Consider the following 23,940-nt stretch of genomic DNA (forward strand, 5'->3'; position numbering starts at 1 on the left):
CGCGAGGCAAAACTGCGATGATAGTCAACATCAGGCCTTTGGCTCGACAATATGAATCAGTGTCTTTGTCAATCGATATGCTCTGAAGTGTGAGACGTCTGCATAATTCGTGTCATCAATCAAAGGTTTCTTGAGCCACGATATCCTTGTCATCACTATCTTGGTGCAGCAATGGGACTTGTCTTTCAGTGGTTAACGCAAAAGGTGCCTTTTTTCATAGAAAGGTGTTTTCTTTCTACACCTGGTCGTTAGTTTTCGCTTAGCCATATCGAATCAATTTCCCGGATCCAATTGAGCATCAGCAAAGGCTTCTATATCCCACTTTAAGCTTCATATCAAGAGATCTCTCGATCTTCTCCATATTTTCCCAAAACCTTTGTCGTATTTTACATCAGTGGGCATTCTTTCCTCTCAAGCTCAACGCTTTGTTTCCGACAAGTCGGTTCCTCAGTATGAAGATGGCCATTTGGTCATTCTTTCTGGCGATCCAAAGCCTTCAATTGATTGCTGAAGCGTCTAACGCCTCTTCCCATCTGTCTAGTCGTGCGGAGGAAACCGGAAATTCCCTTCACGAGCGCAGCACTGGTCTTTATGCCGCGGTGCTGGGTGGTAACGGTATGGTCGCCGACGGCTGGCCCGGCCTTGACCAATGGATTGACTCTTTTGAAGCCATGTTTGAGAATAACAAGGCCATCATGTCCGCGAGTTGCTCCCAGTGGGGTCTACCCAATAACTCAGATGACGAGACCAATTCCATCAAGGATGCCATCCTCCAAGTGGAGCAGTCGAGCGGCGTCGACGCGCGCTTCATCTTGTCCGTCGTCATGCAAGAAAGCAAAGGGTGCGTTCGGGTTCAGACCACTGACAATGGTGTAATCAACCCCGGACTGATGCAAAGCCATGAGGGGTCGGGTTCCTGCAACAGGGATGGAGCCATCCAGAACCCTTGTCCTGAAAGCGAGATCCATCAAATGATCATGGATGGCGTCGAGGGAACCCCAGACGGGCCTGGCCTGAAGGCACTGATAGCCCAGGAGGGCGGTCCAACAAATGTGGCTTCATTCTACAAGGCCGCTCGTGCTTACAATTCCGGCGCTGTTGCCTCTAGCGGCAACCTAGGTCAGGGAATTGCCACTCACTGCTACGCCTCGGACATTGCCAATCGCCTTATGGGCTGGACCGATGGCCCTAGCTTGTGCGCTCCAAATGTGATCGGCATGTTATCCGCTGCACATTGGGAGGGCAACAGTGCCAGTGCCTGTAGCCGCACTTCGACCACCACAAATTCTCGACTTGCCATTCCATCGCACTTATACTCGTTGTCATCCAACACAAAATCATGCTCGCTTCATTCGTCGTTTACGCCAGCATTTGCCACCACAACTTCTGCACTGCTCTCTCCTAGCACGGCCTCATGTGCTTGTAGCAGGAGGCGCCTTCAGCACACGCGAGCTCTAGGCAAATGAGATCTCTCAAATACCAGGATGTGCCCCTGGGCGCTTTGGAGATGCATATCTTGCTTTTGTAGCTCGATTGGCCCCCATTCGGGTTAGAGCGCAACAACGAAGAAGGAAGGAACAAAATAGAATTCACGGAGCGAGCTACATCGGGTCCGATTCGCCCATCTAGTCACGTTGGGAAGTGTAACTCAAAAACCACCACATCTCTGCACAGGAATGATCAACAAAGAAGGCATAAACACAGTTCGAATGATCATTTCGACTTATCTTCTCTGTTCTAGAAGAGTAAGAAGCTTGCTTTGCAGTTCCTTATAATCTGCTTCTCTCTTTTCTTCCCTTTCCTTATGTTCCGCCTCTCGCTTCTCTTCCCGTAGCTTTTGCTGTTCCAATTGAGCGAGGAGCTTTTCTTCTCTTTCCTTCTGCTCTGCTTCTTTTTTCTTCTGATCCGCCTCTCGCTTCTCTTCTCTTTCCTTCTGCTCTGCTTCTCGCTTCTCTTCTCTTTCCTTCTGCTCTGCTTCTCGCTTCTCTTCTCTTTCCTTCTGCTCTGCTTCTTTTTTCTTCTGATCCGCCTCTCGCTTCTCTTCTCTTTCCTTCTGATCCGCCTCTCGCTTCTCTTCTCGTTCCTTCTGATCCGCCTCTCGCTTCTCTTCCCGTAGCTTTTGCTGTTCCAATTGAGCGAGGAGCTTTTCTTCTCTTTCCTTCTGCTCTGCTTCTTTTTTCTTCTGATCCGCCTCTCGCTTCTCTTCTCGTTCCTTCTGTTCTCCCAATTGTTGTTGTAATGTTTGTACCATCATACGTAGCTCTGGTTGTAGACCACGATTCTGCGAAGATGCTGCTCTGCGATACCCCGGGCGTTCCTGCGATCCGACCATGGACACCTGAGAGTCAAGTTCGTCGACTTCGACATCGAAATCATCTTCGTCTGGGTCCGGGAATTCTTCCAGGATCCGCATCAACCGGTGAGTATGAATAGGCAGAAATTCACGGTCCAGGTTCTCTACAAACTGATAACATGTCCACCGATTCTCTTTGGACCAGATATTGGGTTGCGCAACAGGCCAGCGGTAGAATGACACCTTGGCATCATCAATCTCGGGATAGTAGCCATATATTCGAAGGCCTCCGAGGTCATGCGATATCGAAAAGCCCAATATCCGCCGATGCACCTCTTCCGTACAGCCTGCCGCTTGGCACAAAGAGACCACGGCTCGCAGGGCAATGCACATACTGTGCATATTTTGCCGGTCGGCAAAATCCAGTGCCTGGTTCCCGCATTTGATTTCTGCGGTCAAGTATGGAAAGTACATGTCCTCTCGTACCGTGTAGGGTGATTTCTCGTCAGGCTTGATCCCGAGTTTGCGCCGCTGAGTCTCGGAAAAGGTCGACCATCTTAAGCCTCGCGCATGATCCGGCTGCGGTTTGGGACCATAAATCGGCTCGGTCTTCAGCCAAGGATCATTGTACCCATCAATCACATCCTTCAGAGATTGGTTCCCCTGAATGTATTGATTCTCCGCGGAGGGCATAATCAGAGGGTGTAGGTCTACCAAGAGACGCGCTTCGGATCGATTCTGCAACGCATCATGAAAAGCTGTGATATATTCGTCTTCGAGCAGTGTACCACTAGGGGGTTCGATGGGCTGACTGAGAAGACGCTCGCAGAGCGCAATATCCTCGGGCATCGGACCGGCGGGGGACTGTCGCATGAAGCAGCCTTTGGTCTCTAGAATTGTGACATAGTTGACGGCTCGGTACGCATATGACCTGGTGTCCCGAGCCGAGCTGCTCTCGCTGTTGTCCGACGAGACCGATGGAGCACGCCCTCGATCAGTGGAGATCGAACACGATCGGGATCGTTTCGACGCGGGTTGGCTCATCGCCTCAAGCGCGGCAATCTCCGACGGTGCAGGGATCCACTGGTATATATCGTCCGTAAGCTCGTCGGTTGCATTCGGGAGGGATGTAGGGGTGGTGGTTCGGTGTTCGAGGGTATCAGGCTACTAGGCAGTCAGTGTGATGATTATCGCAAGTTGAGGGTCAAAACATACTTTACTATCACATTCAGGAGAGGAGGGAGAAAGCGGTTGCTGCGCTTTGCTGTGCTCGTGCTCTTTCTTCCAAAGCTCTGGATTCGTGCTGGGGCTTTCTCGCCGGCGCGCTTTTGCTGGTCGCACGTCACCAACACTGTTGCAGCCATGTAGATCAGACGGTGCTTCGCGTTTCATTATGTAGACCTGGCCAATACAAGAAGGTCATTGTCGCTGTCAAAAAGCACCCATCAACTAGGATGTTCGGTTGTTGCGTTTCAGGAAGGAGCCCGACATCGAGTGGTAATGGATGTTCGGTTTGGCGCGCGGCATGGCCTCTTGGCGTGGGCCTGTGCGCGAGAATATTTTATCCACTGCCCCTTCATCATGGACCCGCTCATCCCATTTCACCCATCGACTCCACGAAAAAAATGATTCTGCAGCCCAAATGACTTTGGCGTAGTCGATGCCAGCGCTCTGGTACATCGGAGATTACACCTGTCTTTTTGCTCGGTCTATGGTGTTTGACCCAAAAAATGAAAAGTCTAAGTCAACAACACTATCGACTACTACCGGAGCGAATAAGTTTCGACTGTTGAAATTGGAATTAATGAGTATTACAAAATGAAGAAGAATAAGAAGAGGATTACATGACATACAGACGGCAGTCTGCTAGCAAGAAAAGTGCAGAGGATATTGACCATTTTTCTAGGAAATGATTATAGTCTGATTGAGGGTTTCCAAATCAGGATACGGGCCAGCTTTGTATCAACGGTCAGCAGAATACAAGCCGACAATTGTGATCAAGGGTCACTCACTCCGATAAGTGTGGCATGAGCCACGTTGATCTGGGCCTGACCTACCGCAAAGGAAAAGGGTACTGTGACAGTGAAGTTCTGGTAAGGTGGCAGGTAGGCCTCGTGGTACACGGGGTCAATCACCCCGTTGTAAAGGATGGTTCCCATGATGTTGCTGGCAGGCTGACAGACTCGATGGAGGCAAGAGATAAGACCAATAGCGACCGCCATCTCTGTCGAGCCAGTCAAGGAATCCTGAATGCGGTTAGAAAATTATAATTTGGCCAGAAGAATGGGAGATCATCATACAGGTCGTTGCATTTGAACGATGATATCTCTGCCAGAAGCGACTGTCTGATTGGGGGTAGGTAGTCTGATTACCGCATTCTGGGCCAGAGCGAGACCGGCAAAGGCAGCGAGGGAGGAGAAGAGTTGCATGATGATGATGAATTGTAAGCCACGAGAACTATCATACATACGAAGAGAGAAGACGGAAAGGAAGGTTTTTGAAGAAGCGAGAGTGATATTGAACCAGAAAAAAACATTTTGAACCATAATCTAGTGCGTTCACCGTCAAGCTCTGCAGTCTCCATTCTGGTGATTTAAATTGCCGTTGTGGTGATCCACCAGATGTCTGCACAGTGAAGCGTCATCATTCTTGTAGCATTTCGTGTTGCTCTTTGATCATCTTCCTCGCCTAGGACAAGATTCAGCAGGTAATTTGCGCGTTTGGATATGGCAAAGTACCTTCGAGCATGGTAGTAATTTCACATCAGACATGCCTCCCAATTTCTAACCGTCTCCCAAAATATCAACAACCTTGAGCGTCTTCTTTCCCGGCTTGCCCATTGTGCGACCATGCCATCTCGCTCCGCAAGTGAAGCATGCGCTTTGTCAACGCATCAAAGTGTCCCCCTTCGGTATGTTCTACCTTTTCCACTGTCATTATAAGCCCAAGACCGCTCGTATGAGCCTCTCGTTCATATCCCCTTCAATTTTTGTATTGATCAGAAACACCCAGGTCTGATACCATATCTCATCCAGGCGCTTCAAATCTTCGTGACCCGTACATGCAAAAATGAGCTCTTTTCGAAACCAGGACGGGTGTTGTCGTTTGCGACCTTGATGATAGGCCATTCCATGCCAAATGGAAGTTGGTGGCAATGCAAGCCCAATGGCCTCCTCTAAGCGCCCGATATGGTCACTTATCTCGCTTGGTGGAACTCCATGTTGTCTAGCGATGATGTGGACATAGTGCACCATTTCAGATGTACGGGGCTCGAAAGATTGCTGGCAGGTAGGAAAATTGCCGCGACGAATTTTTACGAAAGGGAATGGACAGTGCTGCTGCTGAAAGGTACTACAGACACGTAGTACCGGTGCTTCAGATATTAATGGGAAGACAAAACAAATCCGCAATTGGATCTTGGAGTCATGATATGATTCCGGTCAAAATGTTGACCCGCAAGCTCAAGTAGCTGTTTCAGGCCGCGTGTCTCATTCCGCGGTAAGAGCATAGTGGATGGAATCGAATTCTGCTCAGCTTAAAAGAACTCAAGGAAAAAAATCTCAGATCTCCAAAACTTCACTTCTCAGAAGTCCTAGTGTACCATTTATCTAAAAAATGCACTGACCAGGAGAAGCCCTTTTGAAAGCACTCGTCGCAGACGGCCCACACAGCCTTCAAGATTACCTCAGGAAATTCCTCTATACCAACCATTAGGTGACTGTCAACTTTGACAGGACACCTGCCTCCCCGACCGCAGCTTTGACACGCCATTCTGCCGACTGACCATGTTACAGGTGCATGCTGGAAGCTGCCTGGCTAGATTGTGCGCGAATCATCTACGCCCTGTATCGGTCAGGAGCCCGTCTCTTCCAACCTGATCGACGTAGCGATGGCGGGTCTGAGGATGCAGAGGCCACAGGAAAAAGCGGATAGTCCACATGCTCCGACCCTTTACGCAACTGTTGTGTACTTGGTCTAGCGGTGCTTCGCACCGCTTCTGCAGCTGTAGGAGAAGTCTCGACGGAAGGCATGATAGGAACCGGAGGTTGCTCGCTGTCGTGTACTGGCTGAAAAGTCCAAAGAGGTTCATTGCTGGAGTGAGTTCCAAAGCTGAGAAGAATCTACTCAGGCCGCGGCTTGTTTCCGTTCCCTCAAGTTCAAATCACGTTTCATTTCCCCGTTGGTAGCATATCCACCGTGCTGCAAAGCCTGTTTGACTGTGAGCGAGCTGGGTAGATTCTGAAGATCAGGTCTGAGGCGTTTCATTCTTGCTGCGCGCCACCCGCGAGCTTGTGGTCCTCTTTGGCCCCTGCGAGGCTTGACAAGCTTTGTTTCGCTAAGATGCTCATCAGGATTGTCTTCTGATTCGGCTCTCGTGTATTTCGATTTGGATGTTGCGTCGTTCCGAGGTTTTTGCACTGGAATCACGAGGAATTGTGTATTCGGAGGCCCAACAGGTAGCGGCGGGGGAGCAGAACGCACTCCGCTGACATGCCAAGATTCCGACGGCGGCGATGGAGACATCCTGTGCTTAGCAAATCTCTCTTCTGTCATGAAGACTCGGTGAAGTTGGTTGCGTTGTTCAGTGTATCTGTCAAAGTTCGCTGCAATTATTGACCCCAAAATGCTTTTGTTTGGGCTTTGGACGGAAGTGAGGGACTCTAAACAATTCTTCAGAGTGGTATGAGCACCAGCGAAGATACGGAAAATCAAGTCGGTCGCCTTTGCCCCACTGGAGATATCATTGTACGTATCGTTTGGATCTTCAATAGTGAGACGATTCGGATTTCCAAAAGATTTCTGTTGTGTTTCACGGGTCAGCTAATGCAGAGAATGTATCGTTTCCACCCAGCGTACCTTGCTGAAATATCCCGGAGGATTCAAACAGATCGCCACCTGATCATATCGAAACTGATCTCCATAAAAGTTGAAGAAATGCATGAGACTACTTCCAAGAGTGGGCTGTAGAGGTTGCTGAGGTAAATGCTGGAGGAAACTTGTGACCAAGCAAGTGGTAGAAAATCCTCCTAGTCCGCCGCTTCGGACCTCATTGAGACCACGGATCAACAAGAAAAACTTGACGACTGACAGAATCACGGGCATTATAGGAAACTGCTCCTTCCACACTTGGAAGGTCTCGGCGGCGATCAAACCACTGTTGTTGTCAAAAGACATATCGACACACAGCCCAGTCAAGCTGTCAACAAATTTCACAATCGGCACTCGAGCATGGGCAACGCACTCGATCGAATCAGGGAGAGCGATATGAATGCTTCTTAGAAAATCAGAAATTGCATGTAGTTCCCCTTTCTTCTCGCCAAATGAACGCACTCCTGTGTGTCTGAAGCTGTCTGACAGTAACACCAAGTCAATATCGGCGGTAGATAGATGGACACCAGAGGCAAAAGAGCCGAAGATGTGGATTTCAATACCAGCATATCGGCTTTGAAATGCAGCTTTCAACCGCTCGACCAGATCTCTGCGGACAATGTTCTCGAAGTCTTGTGGCTTGACCCAGTTGTAGAAGCTGATAATCTCGTAATCTAACCTAGTTCGCATGAGAAGGAATAATCCAATTAACCCAGAGCACGAATAGTATACTGACTGATATTTTATGGGCAAGCAAGGCGGAATTGGTTCAAGCCAAGGGGTGCCTGTCTCTTGAGACTGTGGTCTCCACTTCTTAATGACGGATCCGTCACGTTTGCACCTGCTTCCAAGCTTGCTAGTATTTCGAGAGCGGCATTTAACCATACCCCGACGGATTCGACTTCGCCTTGAAACAGGACCAATGCTTCCTCTGCCTGTCTGTCTCTGCGGAGGTATGTCAAGGGCGTTCTCGGGAGCGTTTCTCTCAAGTTCGATTTCTGGTATCATGCCGAGAGCAATGAAATCCAAATTCTCTTTCACCTCATCAGTCTCACCTGCTTTCGCTGCATTTCCAAGTCTCGATTCCCGAATCAGCTTGAAAATATCGACCCTGTCATTCGTTTGTTGGCTTGTTGGGGGTATCGAAGTGTAAGAATCCGGATCAGACCATCTTGGAGCATGGGGACCAGGGAGTGAAACTGGCGGAGTGTCTTGTAGCCCATCAACACTAATTGTACGCTTTTTCCGTGGTCGCTCAGGGTCGGAATCATCCTCATCAGACGCGTGGCTTTTGGCTTCTCCGCTTTCGCCCAAAGTAGAATAACAGGCGGACTTTAGCGGAATGTGATTATCAACTTCGTCTTTGAGATTTTCTAGGGTGTGTTCGATCCTTGTAGATACCAGCGGTCGGTTGGCAGTGGGAGGTAGCTGGTGACGAGATCTCAATTTGTCATGTGGATTTGGATGCGAGTCACGATATTTGGAACTTCCTCTGAAATGATGTGTTGACATTTCGAAGAGCCGCGATCATGCGGCAAGAAAATGGGTACAAAACATATTTCCCAGGGGTGGAGTCAATGAATGCACTTTGGAGAAATCTGCTGCAAACTTTGAAGGCAGCAGGGAACTAATTAAGACCAGATTTGATAAGCGGGTCGAGAGCAGGCCCGAAACGTCAACTCATGTCTGGTAGCTGTGGAGGGAGCAATGATTGGGCCAGGCTAGAACGTGCGCACTATTACCACGTGCTAATAAAGTTTTCCCGTGCGGGTGGATTATTCCAATTGAACCCACATGCTAGGATTACCAAGTCAGAGAGTGGCTACAATGGATTATAATTGTTACGAATACTAACAAAGTTTTTCGGTGTTGCATTCATAGCTCTTGGCAGACGATTCCAAATCGTATGACCCGTGGCAAGCCTCAGAATTGACTTTGCTCAAATTGACTGACCCCCTGGCAACTCAGTAGGCAAGGCTTGCCATGATTGGATGAAGAACTCGAGCAGCGTAGAATATCATATTCTCCTTGTAAGGAGCCTAGGGCGGAGCAGTGGACGACGATGATCATGATCCACAGGGCTGCGGGAATCTAGCCGCAATGGATACTTCGCTTCGGCGGTGAAGTATACTGCCTTTGAAAGAATTCATTTATCTGAGGGTGGGGATGTACAATATTTCAAGGCAGAGAATATGGCCGTTCTCTATGGTGGTTGTTGTGATATGAGGCTGGTGCAGATCAGGAACCAAGCCGAACCATCGGAATTAATCCCGAAGTATGTATACGAAGAGTCAAGTTGATTGGAAATCAACTTAATCTCCTCGTTGTATATATGGCCTCATATTTCCCTTCTGAATAAAAAAATTCTTCCTTTTGAACTACAACAAGGACACATTCTATTCTGTCAGGCTTCCTCGATTGATTGCTTTAGCTGACATCTTCATAGAACGAGACTCGCTTTTCCTTGCGTCGCTCAGACAGGGATGCCTGCCGAGTGACCATTTCTTGAAGATCCTCCACCTCTCTCTTCAAGACTTCGATATCCCTGGTCAATCGTCTCTTGACCAGTCGTTCAGTAGTCTTCCTTTCTGCCTTTCTGCATCGTCCCGTCTCTTCCTCTCTCTTGGATAAACTTATGAATGGTTCTTTCCTCACTTGCTTCGCAGGTCTAAAAATCATTGATTAGAATGGGACAGAGCAGAGGAATTTCTACCAAAACATTCACTGACCGTTTGTTTGCAAGATTTTCAGGCCGGCGTAATCTGCGTGGTGATGAATCAGCCACTTTCATCGGTCGGTCGGGTGCGTTCAAAGGCTTTTTGCCACGGCGGCTTCCATGTCGCTCACCCTTGTCATGCAGAACACCCACACGCTCAGTAGGGATGGACTTCGAAGATTCAGGTTGGCCCGCTATCGACTCTTCATGTGAAGCGTTTTCTTCTGCACCGTCTTCATCTTCATCTTTATCTTCATCTTCAAGAGCTTTGGCGAGCCTGGCAGAATATTGGCCTGGCCAAAAGGTAGAAGCCTTGGACATGGAGCTTGACATTCTGTAAGAGGTATTGATTGGAAGAAATCTAGAGGAAAGATAGTATCTTGTCTTCGGAAATTGGGCTGACAAGGGATGAATGTTAAAGATGGGAGCTAGCTTGTAAATCCGGTCAAGGTCGCCTGCCTCAACCCGAAATGAATCTCATGGCTTGTGGTCCACGATGTTACATCAGTAGTGGGTCTTGCGCCACATGGAACTTCTAGAAAGTGACCGACGCCTTTCCAGGGTACAGGCTGGCAGCTGATTTGCCAGGCACGACGGGATGCTTGGGTCACAATAGGCTCTCCGCATCAGGCTAGGCCCCTTCGTTCCTCAGTCAAACAGCCAATCACGATTGCTCCAAACAAGTAGAGAATGGCCCATAGCCTGGTCGGTTTGGATGATTGAAGGGCCGAGCCAGCCAATCGGCCAAAGTCATGCAAAAGTACTCGTGAACCCTCAGGTTTTGCCCTGCCACGCGCGTCGATTGCAGAGAGGTGAGCAGGAGAGTATTTTACTATGTTCGTAGTCATTGATTGACCTCATGATCGAGAATTTGCCAGTGGCCAAGGCAATCGTCCTGAGTAGGGTGCATAACTCAGATGAGGGGTGGAGAGTGGGACGGCGAGATCGAAATGATCGGCCGGCACCTTAAACCTTATTTGGCACGTGGGTTGCGTCGATCGAAACCAGCTGGCCCAAGAACGGCTCCCTTCCACACCGGAGACCAATTGGGCAATGACCACGATACCGTGAACTTTTGGGAGGCAGCATGTAGTCAGCGATAGAGAGCAGTACTGTAATACGTGGGAAAGTCCCGACTGAGAACCCACTGAGATGTCAGATCTCCTTACAATGTGATGATCTGGACGGTCGTCAATGAGGCGTTCGCCCGCTCCTTATTTCTCTGCCATTAACAGTCCCTTGACGGCTGTTAGCCTAGCTCCCTGTAGGTCGCGGATCCCTTCTTTTTAGCCATGAAGGTCTTTGCTTCCGCTACCTCCTTAGCTTGAGATGCATACGCAACGCTAGATACCCGCACTGCGCCTGCCTAGGGAGGATGCCTGAAATTTCTAAGGTCTTCTCTCATCAAGTCAGCTGGCCAAATCATTGCCATCAAGAATCTTGACGCTCTTTTGCGACGCATCGCAGCAAGCATGTCGCACACAGATCGTTCTTGCGGAGCGGCGCCCGCTCTCATTCAACCCTGGTCCCAAGGTCCACTCTTTTCAAGCATCTTGCTTGATATTACAGTACCCATTGGGTTCTCAGACGGATGTGAACAAGAATAAGGCGCGTTGCGGAAGCTTTTTACATCAATGCACGACAATGATTGCAGTAGTACTCATAATTGATGTGCATGTCGAATGCGTTCAGCTCTCTTTGAATGCTGTAGTGTAATACATCTGTCGCAACTTGCAGCGCAACGCAATTTCATTGCCATAGCAATCATACCCATGGATTCCACTTCATCAATTCTGGTACCCAGTCGCCAATGTAACCCACCGCAAGAAATGGAGAGTCTGGATGATCGGTTTGGCGGAACCAAGAGCTGGTCCCCCTGGCAACATGAGGCCAACCACGGATCTATGGAACGTACGTCTTCTGACCAAAGATTTTCAAGTCACTTTTCCAATGCCCTCCCAAATCAGTGGCCATTCGTATGAATTTGCACAGGGGGTTTCTGTGAAGAGACGTAGGCGACTTGACATAAAAGGCGCGAGATTTCCGGCCCAAAAAAAATCAGGACTTTCCTCCTCACACTCCCGTGTGTCATTGTTTCCATCTCTTGTCTGCAGGCTTGAGGGTTTTCGTGGCCACGGGTCCGCAGTACAAGCTCTGCGTCACCAAACATGCTTCGCAGGACGGGCTCTGCGATACCAACTGTTCCCCGCAGGACGGGCTCTGCGACATCAACTGTTCCCCGCAGGACGGGCTCTGCGACATCAACTGTTCCTCGCAGGACGGGCTCTGCGATACCAACTGTTCCCCGCAGGACGGGCTCTGCGACATCAACTGTTCCCCGCAGGACGGGCTCTGCGACATCAACTGTTCCTCGCAGGACGGGCTCTGCGATACCAACTGTTCCCCGCAGGACGGGCTCTGCGTTATCAACTGTTCCCCGCAGGACGGGCTCTGCGATACCAACTGTTCCCCGCAGGACGGGCTCTGCGTTATCAACTGTTCCTCGCAGGACGGGCTCTGCGATACCAACTGTTCCCCGCAGGACGGGCTCTGCGATACCAACTGTTCCCCGCAGGAGACCGCTGCGATAACAAGTTCTCTGCAGGAGACCGCTGCATCACCAAGTTCTCCGCAGGGGGAAGCTGCGACACCAAGGAACTCTAGCGAATTGCAGGCACCTCTACGTGGTGCTAGGGACCAGTATTCAACTTTCGCTCTGCAGTTGAAGAAGCCAAGACCTGCTCCAACATCGATAGTTCACTTTTGTAGGCTCGGGCCATAGGCGAAGAGACTGGCAGTAAGGCCAGGAGAGCGCATTCAGAGCCTATTTTCACTCCAAGATAGCGTTATATAGAGAATGGATAAACCCAGCATTTTGCTGTTACTGTACCGAATTCGCCGTGCATTGTAGTATCATATCCAGAATCTGGTCTCACGAGATGTCTACACACCTAGAGGATGTATACACACACGTCCAGGCTGGTCGCTGGATCAAAGGCCATCACACTTGGGCAAGAAAGCATTGTTCATGTCTGTTTCAAAGGTCAGGAAAACCGAGATGACTGTTGAGGTTGGCGTTGGTGGTGACGGGTAGATGCGGTGATCCATAGTCCGGTGGCAACCAGCCTGTAAAGTTGATAGTTGACTGAGCGTCTTGAACCGTTGAATGAGCGTGCGTAAACAGTTGAGCCTGCTCTGGTAAACAGTTGAGGCTGTTTTCATCAACAGTTGAATGAGCATTTGTAAACAGTTGAATGAGCATTTGTAAACAGTTGACTGAGCGTGCGTGAACAGTCGACCGGCATTCTTAAACAGTTGACCGGCTTTCTAAACAGGTGAGCCTGATCTAATAAACAGTTGAATGACCATTCGTAAACAGTTGAGCCTATTCTCGTCAACAGTTGACCTATTGTCTAAACAGTTGACCGACTGTCTAAACAGTTGAGCCGGCTGTTCAAACGGTTACCCGGCTTCATCAACACTTAAACGGCTTAATCAACAGTTGACTGGCTTTTCAACACTTGAAATGCTGTGCAAACACTTGAATGAGCGTTGGTAAATAATCGAGCACGACTTCATGAACGGTGACCAGCTCAGAAACGGTGACCAGCTTAGAAATGGTGACTAGCTTGAAACGGTGACTAGCTTGAAACGATGACTAGCTTGAAACGGTGACCACCTTAGTAACGATGACCAGCTTAGAAACGGTGATCAGCCTGGAAAATAGTGACCAGCACTGGAAACAATTTGTCGATGATGACAGTGTCGACGCGTCGATGAGCAGACCGTCAATGCTGAGTCTGGACGCGTTGTTGTCAAACGGAGCGAGGCGCTTAGGCGGTGTGTCATCCCTCGCGCACGCTCCATCCTATTTGGAAGATCCCACCCACAGTACTGTATTTGTCTTATAGGCCAACAGCCGTTGTCAAGTCCTGCTTGACAAGTAAATGACTTGTGGCATACGGCCGATAATTATATTTCATACAGAAAGCTAGATTATGTCAAAATCCTTATAATCTACACCAAGAATCCACTCGGCTCAAACTTCCCGATATATATATATACCATATGTGTACAATATATGACACCTCCTTCAATGAATCAACAAGATTTTTTTGAACTACGTATGCTATTTTATGACATCCAAATCGCACGCCTGACTAGAAATTCTAGCGGTCTCATGAAAATATGACCAATGAAGTCTACACCAGTCTCCTCTGGGTACGAATGCGACACAACATGAGACAATTGGCATTAACTTAATTCAAAGGCGACCACGTACTGTATGATGCAAACATAAAGCTAATGCTCGACAACCCGACCGGCTGCAAACCTGAGTCCCACATCGCTGCGCGTGAGCCCTAGATCCGATGAAATGACACCATTCACGTCTTTTGTGTACGGTCACGTTGCGAGCTTTCCCTGTCCCACACAATAACAAGGCTATCATAATACGACCGTCGAACAACATGATATACTGCACGTGTCTCATTAAAAGTAGTCATCAGTCTACGAAAAGGATATATCATCAAGGTCTTATCAGGGCAACTACGTAGGCGGAAGCAACATGCAGGACGAAAGCATAATCATCTGCATCACTGGCCTAGAATTTGCCCAGTATGACGAGCACTCGTCTTCAAACTAGATGAAAGCATCTGAAAATACTACGAAAGAACCTCAAGTCGCTCTTCATCAGTCAGCAGCTCACGCGGAACATAAGATGCGCCTAAAAGGCAAGTCAACGACTCGTGGTGATCATGCACTGCGAGACATCAGCGACGCAGCGACGCACAGCTGGATGTCTGATGAGACACATGACTGTGCGAAAGCCGAGATGTGTGATTGATGAGGTGGCCAATAAGCGTTGTGTCATGACGCATCACCCGCGTTCAGCACGATGGCATTCTCGAGGACAGAGCCAGCAGAACTTGCTGTCTTAGAAGGAGCAAACAGGCGCACTGAGACAGGCCTGGAGCGAGCAAAGATGACTTCATGCAGTCATGCAGGGATGTACGCGACAGCGCAGATGTCACAGGGACTCGACCAGACGATGCAACCCAGAGACACCGAGCTTGCATCTCGCCCCACATCATCTTGGCACAAACCTCACTGTTGTACTCAAATAACAAGCAACTGAGCAAGATACCTAGCACCAATGCGTAAGAACCCTTCTTTTATCTGCCATGGCAGTTGGGCGAGTAGCCTTACACGGCCATGGCTTCCTCTTCATAGATTCCCATACCTTTCAGAATGAATTCCTGGGCGAGATTTATACCAGCGAGTACCAAATTCTCTGAATTTTTCGATTCGCCAATAAAATGGGCATGAATTTTTGGAAGCTCAAATCGACTTCTCTTCAGCAGAATTGGGGCCAGAGCCATATCACGTGATGGGATGGCAGTGCATGTTGGGAAACCATTGTGGCATTCAGGTCAGCAAACGACAAGAATCGCGAGAAATCCCTCCCACTTGGATGGCTCGAGCAGGACCACAATTTGGTCGATACTGCAAGAGACGGCGCAAATTCATGACACCTTACGTGAGATCTCCCAGACTTCTGAAGTACTAATATGGCCAAGCAGTGATGGCTGCAATGCAAAGGTCGCATGGGATCTTATCGGCTAAAGTTGACCCAGCGGCGGTAGCGCTCGGTCACTGGCTTTGCAATGACAGTCAGGCCAGATTTGCCGAGCTTGCTCAGCGCACTGTATGGCTACCGGATGTGGCTTCGTGTCACCCACGTTTGCACATAATCGCTCCGCCGACACAACATCAAGTACCAGTGGGGGCGATATCATACGTGTTGCCTGGCAGACGAGTCTCCAGCCCCCATCGATGTGGGTAGATCCATCGACATTCTCATCGAATGAGGTAATTTCCTTGGTTGCACCTCTACTCCATTTTCGAATTTGGTCTTGTCTCAATCGCGTGCCTTTGTTCAAGCATGAGCAAAATCCCCGCTAGCATACAATTGCTGGCACTGAGTTGATGACAGGCTGCAATGCACGTGTGCTCGATTACTGTGAGTGTCCGTGGAGATCGGAACGTCAGTCGCGCAGCGGGTGGACAGGCTGGCAAGAATAATCACGTTCGCGACAGAGCTACTTGTTGAGCAAGGATGTGGAACGGGGTCGGCGCCCGCACTTCTCATGAATGGAAACACAGCGTTGCGTCTCCAAAGCGTGAATGGTTGGCATCCACCAGTGCTTGGCGAAGGGTGCTATTGATCCAACGCGACGGCAAAGGCGGTGAGGTTGTCCCAGACGCGGGGCAGGATTGTTTACGCGACGTCCCGCGGAGTTGGTCCGCACACGACACTGGCCTTTGCAATAAGTCAGTCGACATCATGCCAAGAATATCTTCTCACAGCTCTTCATACTCGACTTTCCTTAATACTCGGCTCGTTCTGGTGGCTTCCGGCTGACAAGACAGCCCATGTATTGATGGGTCTTCAAGTTTCAGGTCAACCAATGCTCGCTCTAGTCGACTCTTCAAACATGCTTCGGACCTCTCTGTGCCGGATTACAGCTGTAGCCGATTGAAATGACCATGGAGTATCTCTCGAGCAGACGTACCTGGTTTTTTCTCAACTCCTGGCCGACTTTCTCGAACCACTTCCACGAGCCGATTCCCACATATCAATACCCACGATCCCACTGCCATAATGTAATGCTCACCAACCCACTCCCACGAGCCGATTGCCAAACATCAACTCCCACAAGCCAACTCCCACAATCCAACTCCCACAATCCAACTCCTACAAGCCAACTCCTACAAGCCAACTCCCACAAGCCAACTCCTACAAGCCAACTCCCACAAGACCGACCAAGTCCAGCCATGGCACTGACCTGAGCCAGACAACCGTGGCAGTCAAGTCCTTTGTGCGCATGTTCTTCAGCATGCCCTTCGTTTGAGAAACCGGCAACGCGTACTTTGACATGAACTGCATATCCGGAACAAGGCAGTCGATTGCCTGCGGCGGTGATGGCGTGCTTTGGGTTTCATCGAGACAAATTCTGTTGGGCATACGTTAGCTCACAGATCAGAAAGGGGACTTTTGACTCACATTTATCCGATGACTGATCAGCATTTGGACGGGCGATTGGAGGGTGGATTACGGGTGCATTCAAATCGAACAAACGCATTCTGGCACTGCCCAATCACCTGGTGACTTTTGGAAAGCCTGGCAAAAGAGCCAATGCTCAACATTAGGCCTCAAGACAGATGATGTGTGTGATGATCCCCGCCTCAGACCCCCGCCTCACTATTCACGATGACGGCTGCTCATTTTGGGTAGCGAGAATACCAAGGGCTCCAGGAGCGAATGGGATAAATTTGGTCGCGCTGAATCATCTGGTCACCCATGCGTAGTGTGAGGGTGGTCTTATAATTGGCGTTTCGGCTGAAAGTAGGGCACTGATACCTCCAAGTTGTGGGGATTGGCGAGTGACACTCGGTGTCGGCACTTGTCGTTGAGGCGCCAGGGGGAAAGCCATTCCGCCGCAATCAATTGCATGCCGCCGAGCGCGCGTGTCAGTGTCGAGGAAGGTCACACGTACCTCAACTGCGAAGATCATTCTTCTTGCCATAATGGGTTGGCCGCACTATCGGGACTATCTGGGAGATTGTGACAAGCGCCCTATAGTCGCACCCATCCCGGAGTCGTCGGAGACCAAGCACCTTCGCTTGGTACTGCTCGTCCATGTTGGTTCAGGGCGTTCATGGGATGAGAAGCGGGTCGTTGGAGCAATTCGAGCGTTTGCACCGTGTGCCGTCGAGTTGTTCCGCGCTTGGCAAGTACTTCTCACAAAATGTAAGTATACGTCCAGCTAAATGGAGTTCACTCACAATTTATTATCCTCGACCTTACACCTCTCAGCCCGTATATAATGCGCCACAAAAGCTCTTTGTCCGTGGCGGAATGGGTTTGTAGACTTATCTGGTACACTGATTCAATTCTCAGCTCTCGCGAGATATTGGCGGCGTGTGCGTTGATACGAGATGGGCTGCAAGGTGGCAGTCTATCATAGCCTGAAGCATGGATTATTTGCTCGAGGGCTCGTATGATGTTTTTGCCCAATGGCAGCACCCGGTCGTAAAGGGCAACACTTGCACAATGGATCACGATTTTTGATGCGCTTAGGAGGCAGAAATTTGGCGAGCTACCAATGGAGACGTCTCGCGCAGTTTCAAGAGGCAGAAGGGAATGCAACGCATGGTTTATCATAACGCAAATCATTTTGTCTCAGCAGTTGAGCAACATCCGCTTCATTCACTTATCGCATGACCGCAGGAAGCTGGCGCTGTCGCTGATTCTGCAAAAAGGGAATGAACGATATGCCTGCGATCTGCTGTTGCAAGACAGTCGCATGTCTCTCTGAAAAAATCACTGTCATCGAAAGCGATGACTCTCCATCACTGGTGACAATGGCTTCCACCAAATTGGACAGGGGCAGAAAAATAGCAGAAAGCGGCAAGCCTTGTGGCAGATCTGAATGCTCCATGGTCATCTTCTTGGACTGGTCCGTGGCGATCGTCGTCTGTCCCGAAAAGCAAGATCTGTCCACCTATAGGATGGACTTCCGGCATTCTTCTTACTCGCACCCTCCGCGGGTGAGAAAGGCAGTCTCCCCTCGTAGAAGGCTTCCTCGACATATAAGCCTATAGCTTCATATACGTACCACGCGTCGTGTATTCTCGGTCGGTATGTTGGTCCCATGGCTGCCTCAACTTCCCAAGGGTGTGGAGTAGGAGCTGATGTTCTCGACGAGGACTGCAATCCGGTCGGCATCAGTGGTTCTGGCGAGGGCGTGGTGTGATCAGGTAATTCTGATTCACGTCGATTTTCACACTTTGGAACGGTCATCAAAGCGAGACGCATCGCTTCATGGAAAAGGTGGCGACGGTGCAAGGCTCGTTCGGCTGCATGTCATGTCTCGCAGCGTCTTGACTAGTGGCCCTGCAAGATAGTCAGCATGTGTCTGATATATGTAATATGAGGGTTCACTCACGGTATTTTTTCACTGATCTCACCCTGCACCTACGACGGACGACACTGCCAAGAAAGTGAAAGAGTCGTTCTGCGGAGACAAGTCTCAACTCCAGACCGACCCAACGCATCTTCCGCCTTGTAGTTTCATGAGATCGGTTGGGTCCGTCTGTCCTCCAGCCACGATCATGGCTGATGATCAGTTGGTGGTGATGGGGCAGAAGCACTGAGCAGGCGTACCTAATTCAACGAGTGTCCAGCCGCACGAGACCTGTGACCGCGAAGACATGCACAAGTAGCCATTCTTGAGACACAATCAAAACGCCGACCATTCAGGATAACGGCGATATGTGCATGGGAAGGGGTCTGGGTGGCGGTGCTCAAAACTCGGAGGTCTGGCTGATGGACTCGCTGAAGGCCCTGTTTGACAAGCACATGTCAAGAGTGGAACCAAAGTTGGTCTCCTGAGGATTGTTATCGGTGTGACTGGCAGGTAGTTGTATAACCTTGGAGTGCTGACTTGGGCCGTCCTATTTGACAAGACCCGGCTGGTCGTAAAATTGGGTGTTTCAGCAATGTACAATGGTATTGGGCTAACAAGGGACTCACCTACAGGATGCCTCACTTGCACTCTTATGGTCAAGAAGCTACTAAGTGGAAGATTGGTCATATCTCGCACCAGAGGCAAAGTAAGAGCTGCACCTCTTGAATCCATATCAAGTAACCAATTTTTTATCGATTTGAGGAAAATGTGACCAGATTTCCTCCGTGCGTTTCACTTTTGCAGGTTCTGTGCCTCAATTTTCTGGCGACCGGTGGTTGCTGAATAGCTATAACTAATCACTGCAAACTAGTAATATTGACTGACCCGTCTTGGCTGACTTAAAAGTTTGCCTAAACTTGCCATCCAGCCGCGATTATCTAAAGCAACACGGATACAATGGAGAACATAAGACCCGACCAATATCGTAAAATTGTGGAAGGCTGGTCGCGAAGAACTGAATGGGTTCCCAATTCAAGCAGGCAAACCAAAAGCCTGACCATCTATGAATGGTATAAAAGTCTCTGGAGACGAAGGCTAATATCGTCCAAACGCTCATCATACCAAGTTTTCAAGTACTCATGCATTGTATATCCATGTACATTTGCAAGGTTACACCTTTCTGCATAACCACGCAAATATCGAGCATGTATATGCCGGTAGCCGAGAGTTTTCTTGGAGATGAGATCCTCAGCACCTTGTCCCACAATAATGGGATCGTCGTCACTCAGGGCGATAAATTCGACGATCCCGTAATGCTTGATAATTCTCAAAATAGCCTTCTCAGCTACGGCAAAGTCCACCATAATCGCATTTTGGGGGTAATTGTGGTTGTCACAACATAGCCGTTGGCCAAAGTCTTGAAGACTCACGGCTCCAAAAACCACATCTTGCAGCCCTTTCTCCTGAATATCGTCCATAGGATGGAGATTGCTGTTATGATACCATATCCGCACGGTCTAAGATTGCTAAGTTAGAATATAGCATCCAAGGAATAAGCGGGAACATACACGCAAAGGATTCGCATTGAATGCCTTGGCAGGGCTGTCCGAACTCAAAGGGAAGGACTTTTTTGACATAGTGATTTTGGAGATTCTTAGAGTAAGCTTTGATTGTCGTTTGATGAGCTCAAGTAGGACTGTTTTTTCAAGAATGGATATTATTGTCTTATCGGGCACTTCGGTTGTCTTATATCAGTTGGAGCATATATCGGCAGAAAAAGCAAAACAGAGGCAAATCGGATTATTCACTGGGAACCTCCAATCCCTTGGATTTTCGGGTCCAAAGGGCTGGTCCGTGACATCTGGGATAGGCGGGGCTGTGAACTATACCTAGATAGGCAAGAATTTTGTCGCAGGATAAGCTAAGTCATACCGAGGCGCAAAAGTGCTTTCAATGAGCGGAGAGGGGCTAGAATGGTCCGCAATTTGTTTGATTCCTTTTTTTTTTAGCAGCAACACCCTTACCCTACACATATTAAGTGGAAAGGAGGTGGTGCAAATAATGTAGGGTAGCCGAAAAGCGACTGCAATCAATTCCCCCGGAGCATTCTCCTGTTATGTTGTCACTTTTAATACATAATAGAATATCTACAGAAACCGACTTACTTGCTCATTTTCGATTCACAATAAAATTCTTCCAGAATCAAAAAGTGTCGCTTTGTGAATTAGTAGACTGATGGTTTAAGACCGTGGTAGAGTAAGATGTGCTTCCCGAAAAGGAAGGAAATATGTCGCTTATGCACCACCTGGGCGGCGGTCACGCGAACTGATTACATAAACGGCCGCCTGTCTGCAAAACCCCCCTCATTCTCTCCTGTGCTTTTAACCCCATAAATGCACTGCCTGACTTGGACGGTCTGTCACCAGCAACCCAATCCTATCGAAAGCCTCGCAGAGTCACATTTGGTCCAGTTCCTCAATTTGCTCTCATCGAAAGTATAAGCGTCAAAAGAAATCATTTCACCATGACATCACAATTTTACCAGTGTCTCACCGCAGAGAAGGTCACCGACGACATGCTGGCCGAAGCTGCGCATCTTTTCAACGGAAACTATGGGATTTGGGGACCCCAGTCCCACAATCCGGGTGAGAAAAGACAAATTCCATCCCCGTAAACATATCTGATTTTCCCTGCCAGGTAATCCCGTGAAGCTGAGCGTGCGAAGATTGCGAGAACAATACCTTCTCCCACGCACCGACCAGAGCGAGAGTGTTTATATCCGAGTGACCATCAATGGAGATCTTGTTGGAAACGCATTTGCCTGTCGCTGGATGTGCAATAGTCAGACTGTTTGTTGGATCACTCAATTAGTGGTCGATCAGCATCACCGCGGAAAGGGACTTGCGAGTGGTCTCTTGCGAACACTCATCCAAGATTCTGATCACATTTACGGCGTTATGAGCTCACACCCAGCTGCATGTCTGGCTGCGGCCAAAGTTTTTGGGAGTAAGTCTCCCGCGGAAGTTAGATTATTTAATTCTCATATCGAGTAGGAACCATCGAAAAGGTGGATCTTGACTTCATTGGCAAGATTGCTAGTGAAGTTATGTCAACTTCACCGATCCCTTATATTCGTGCTGCCGAGCTCTGTGGAACTGTATTCGATGCTAATGATTCAAGTGGGATTGTTTCCGGCGTGAACACAAAATTCTTTGTGGACCACACCGAGCCATTAGAGGCGTTGGCCATAGTAAAAGATGAATGGCAGTGGCCACTTGGTAAGCTGCTAGATGGCCATGAATATCTTCTCATATTGCCAGCTAAACAGCGCCGTTCGCGGTCGACATCTGCTGATGTTTATCGTTAGTCAAGTCAGCATATTTTGCCTGCAGCCGCGCGAAATGAATATTTGGTTTGATTATTTGCCTTTTATTATAAAACCACACAACTCCTGTATCATTGTTACAGCTGAATAAAAACTTATAACTTCACTCCGGGCTTTCTATCAAGAGACGAAGCTGACTGATCATTCGCGGATACTGTCTGTTCCCTTTGCACCGTATTTTGAAGCACCTGATCATAAATATAGGTCCCCACTCCCGGAATCAAGAATTGACAGCTTCTCCTTCGAGATATTTCTGTTGCTTTGCAGAAATTCTCAAAGCTTTCAAGTGTATTTCCAAGGGCGTTCAAGGCATTTGATATCGCATGATATGCGACGCAACAAGTAAAAACCTCCTCCTCAAGTGGGTTGTATAATTTGTTCCATGCCAGAACATCTGACCATCTTCGCAACGCATCCTGTGCGAACAGCGACAAACGTGCGAACGCAATCAGAGTCCTGACATGTCCCAAGCGATCCACGATGTCAATCTCGCCCAAGTTGCCATAAATAGCTAATAACTCCGTGACATTATCGCCAGCCTCCCGATATTGTCCTTGCCTCATTCGAACCTCAACAAACGAAAGAAGCAGTCGTCGGTAACCTTTGAGATGTTGACGGGATGATCTCCTTAGTTCTTCAACAGCCGCTCCTACCATCTCGGCTGCGCGAGGTAGATATGAATTGCCCGGGCCTTCTGAATAGTCTAATTCACAATAAAGGTCGGCAAGGTTAGATTTCATAAGAAACGCCTTCGCATCTGGTAGCCCAGGAGATCCAAGACAAGTCTCAAAACAACGTTTAGCTTCCATGAATTGGCCTTGCCCTCGCAGGATTCGGCCAATGCAAGATATTTGATCCCATAACAACTGCTCCTGTTTACCTGGGATATCTCGGAATGGCATCCAGTTTTTGATTTGTTCGTGAGCTATCGAAAAGCAAAATTGATAGACATGATTGGATGCCTGTGAAATAAACAAAGCTGCAACGTGAAGGTCAACTGACTCGTCTCGGAGGCCTGACAAACAGTCTTCAATAACCTGCTGAGAGCCCTTGATGTTCCCCGCCAGGCGCATGATCACGCTCTGTCGAACAGTCACTTCGGCCTTCAATTGAAGGGAGTGGCAATTTCTGGCAAGGTGCTGAGCCATCTCGAGAATGGTTTCGCGGCCGCTCATTTCCCAGCATTTTTTTTTTGACGCTGCCACTAAAGAATCGATTTTATCCTCTAAGGAGGGATCTGAATTATGTCGCTGTTCAAAGTAGTTCACGATACTGTCAAAATACTTTAGTTTGCTTTTTCACACAAGAGAGGTAAGTGTTCTTACAACGCTTCTAATTCATCATGAAATTGGTGGTCCGGCGAGTTGAACGGCATGCATCGGGCGAAATCAGCCAAACTGCGACTGGGGGCCATAACCAGTAGCTCGCCAGCGATTGGGGCGGGCAAGTTGCTGGGCGTGCGTGGGGGTAACGCTTTTCGTCTATGAGACTTGCCGAAACAAGAATGTTTGTAACTGTAGATTCTGTGACATGTTGAGCACTGCTGAGAAAATCTGATTCGATGAATCATAGGCCCACTGTGTGTCATGGCTGGTTTTAAAAGACAAGATTGATTAATGAGTTAACAAGCTGCTGGTCGATTGACGCCTTTGGAAATCGGACCGGAGAAACGTTTCCCCAGCAACTTGGCTCTGCTACCTCCTGC

General features: G+C 48.9%; 12 protein-coding genes across 12 annotated transcripts; 4 read left to right on the plus strand and 8 right to left on the minus strand.

Moving 5' to 3' along the window:
* Positions 1 to 458: 458 nt before the first annotated feature.
* On the plus strand, positions 459 to 1,466 carry N7466_001512 (uncharacterized protein; the record flags this gene model as incomplete). Its single annotated transcript, XM_057160910.1, has 1 exon — positions 459 to 1,466. One exon carries the CDS (start codon positions 459 to 461, stop codon positions 1,464 to 1,466), a length of 1,008 nt encoding a protein of 335 aa, XP_057024195.1.
* Positions 1,467 to 1,723: 257 nt separating this feature from the next.
* N7466_001513 (uncharacterized protein) lies at positions 1,724 to 3,685 on the minus strand (the record flags this gene model as incomplete). Its single annotated transcript, XM_057160911.1, has 2 exons — positions 1,724 to 3,457; positions 3,509 to 3,685. 2 exons carry the CDS (start codon positions 3,683 to 3,685, stop codon positions 1,724 to 1,726), a joined length of 1,911 nt encoding a protein of 636 aa, XP_057024196.1.
* Positions 3,686 to 3,742: 57 nt separating this feature from the next.
* N7466_001514 (uncharacterized protein) lies at positions 3,743 to 3,973 on the minus strand (the record flags this gene model as incomplete). The annotated part of the gene is made up of 1 exon (XM_057160912.1): positions 3,743 to 3,973. The coding sequence occupies one exon, from the start codon at positions 3,971 to 3,973 to the stop codon at positions 3,743 to 3,745; it is 231 nt and encodes a 76-aa protein (XP_057024197.1).
* Positions 3,974 to 4,290: 317 nt separating this feature from the next.
* N7466_001515 (uncharacterized protein) lies at positions 4,291 to 4,722 on the minus strand (the record flags this gene model as incomplete). The annotated part of the gene is made up of 2 exons (XM_057160913.1): positions 4,291 to 4,539; positions 4,594 to 4,722. 2 exons carry the CDS (start codon positions 4,720 to 4,722, stop codon positions 4,291 to 4,293), a joined length of 378 nt encoding a protein of 125 aa, XP_057024198.1.
* A 1,696-nt stretch (positions 4,723 to 6,418) lies between these two features.
* N7466_001516 (PAP/25A-associated) lies at positions 6,419 to 8,674 on the minus strand (the record flags this gene model as incomplete). The annotated part of the gene is made up of 2 exons (XM_057160914.1): positions 6,419 to 7,093; positions 7,151 to 8,674. The coding sequence occupies 2 exons, from the start codon at positions 8,672 to 8,674 to the stop codon at positions 6,419 to 6,421; spliced, it is 2,199 nt and encodes a 732-aa protein (XP_057024199.1).
* A 1,156-nt stretch (positions 8,675 to 9,830) lies between these two features.
* Positions 9,831 to 10,211, minus strand: N7466_001517 (uncharacterized protein; the record flags this gene model as incomplete). Its single annotated transcript, XM_057160915.1, has 1 exon — positions 9,831 to 10,211. The coding sequence occupies one exon, from the start codon at positions 10,209 to 10,211 to the stop codon at positions 9,831 to 9,833; it is 381 nt and encodes a 126-aa protein (XP_057024200.1).
* Positions 10,212 to 11,707: 1,496 nt separating this feature from the next.
* On the plus strand, positions 11,708 to 12,660 carry N7466_001518 (uncharacterized protein; the record flags this gene model as incomplete). The annotated part of the gene is made up of 2 exons (XM_057160916.1): positions 11,708 to 11,789; positions 11,993 to 12,660. 2 exons carry the CDS (start codon positions 11,708 to 11,710, stop codon positions 12,658 to 12,660), a joined length of 750 nt encoding a protein of 249 aa, XP_057024201.1.
* Positions 12,661 to 16,677: 4,017 nt separating this feature from the next.
* N7466_001519 (uncharacterized protein) lies at positions 16,678 to 17,023 on the minus strand (the record flags this gene model as incomplete). The annotated part of the gene is given in 2 exon segments (XM_057160917.1): positions 16,678 to 16,894; positions 16,908 to 17,023. The coding sequence occupies 2 exon segments, from the start codon at positions 17,021 to 17,023 to the stop codon at positions 16,678 to 16,680; spliced, it is 333 nt and encodes a 110-aa protein (XP_057024202.1).
* Positions 17,024 to 17,468: 445 nt separating this feature from the next.
* On the plus strand, positions 17,469 to 17,811 carry N7466_001520 (uncharacterized protein; the record flags this gene model as incomplete). Its single annotated transcript, XM_057160918.1, is given in 2 exon segments — positions 17,469 to 17,691; positions 17,708 to 17,811. The coding sequence occupies 2 exon segments, from the start codon at positions 17,469 to 17,471 to the stop codon at positions 17,809 to 17,811; spliced, it is 327 nt and encodes a 108-aa protein (XP_057024203.1).
* A 2,100-nt stretch (positions 17,812 to 19,911) lies between these two features.
* On the minus strand, positions 19,912 to 20,487 carry N7466_001521 (uncharacterized protein; the record flags this gene model as incomplete). The annotated part of the gene is made up of 2 exons (XM_057160919.1): positions 19,912 to 20,367; positions 20,419 to 20,487. The coding sequence occupies 2 exons, from the start codon at positions 20,485 to 20,487 to the stop codon at positions 19,912 to 19,914; spliced, it is 525 nt and encodes a 174-aa protein (XP_057024204.1).
* Positions 20,488 to 21,374: 887 nt separating this feature from the next.
* N7466_001522 (uncharacterized protein) lies at positions 21,375 to 22,217 on the plus strand (the record flags this gene model as incomplete). The annotated part of the gene is made up of 3 exons (XM_057160920.1): positions 21,375 to 21,495; positions 21,548 to 21,856; positions 21,904 to 22,217. The coding sequence occupies 3 exons, from the start codon at positions 21,375 to 21,377 to the stop codon at positions 22,215 to 22,217; spliced, it is 744 nt and encodes a 247-aa protein (XP_057024205.1).
* A 113-nt stretch (positions 22,218 to 22,330) lies between these two features.
* Positions 22,331 to 23,649, minus strand: N7466_001523 (uncharacterized protein; the record flags this gene model as incomplete). Its single annotated transcript, XM_057160921.1, has 2 exons — positions 22,331 to 23,507; positions 23,561 to 23,649. The coding sequence occupies 2 exons, from the start codon at positions 23,647 to 23,649 to the stop codon at positions 22,331 to 22,333; spliced, it is 1,266 nt and encodes a 421-aa protein (XP_057024206.1).
* Positions 23,650 to 23,940: the final 291 nt, after the last annotated feature.

This window comes from Penicillium verhagenii, assembly GCF_028828195.1.
Source record: "Penicillium verhagenii strain IBT 33310 chromosome Unknown utg000003l_segment0_segment0, whole genome shotgun sequence".
NCBI lineage: Eukaryota > Fungi > Ascomycota > Eurotiomycetes > Eurotiales > Aspergillaceae > Penicillium > Penicillium verhagenii.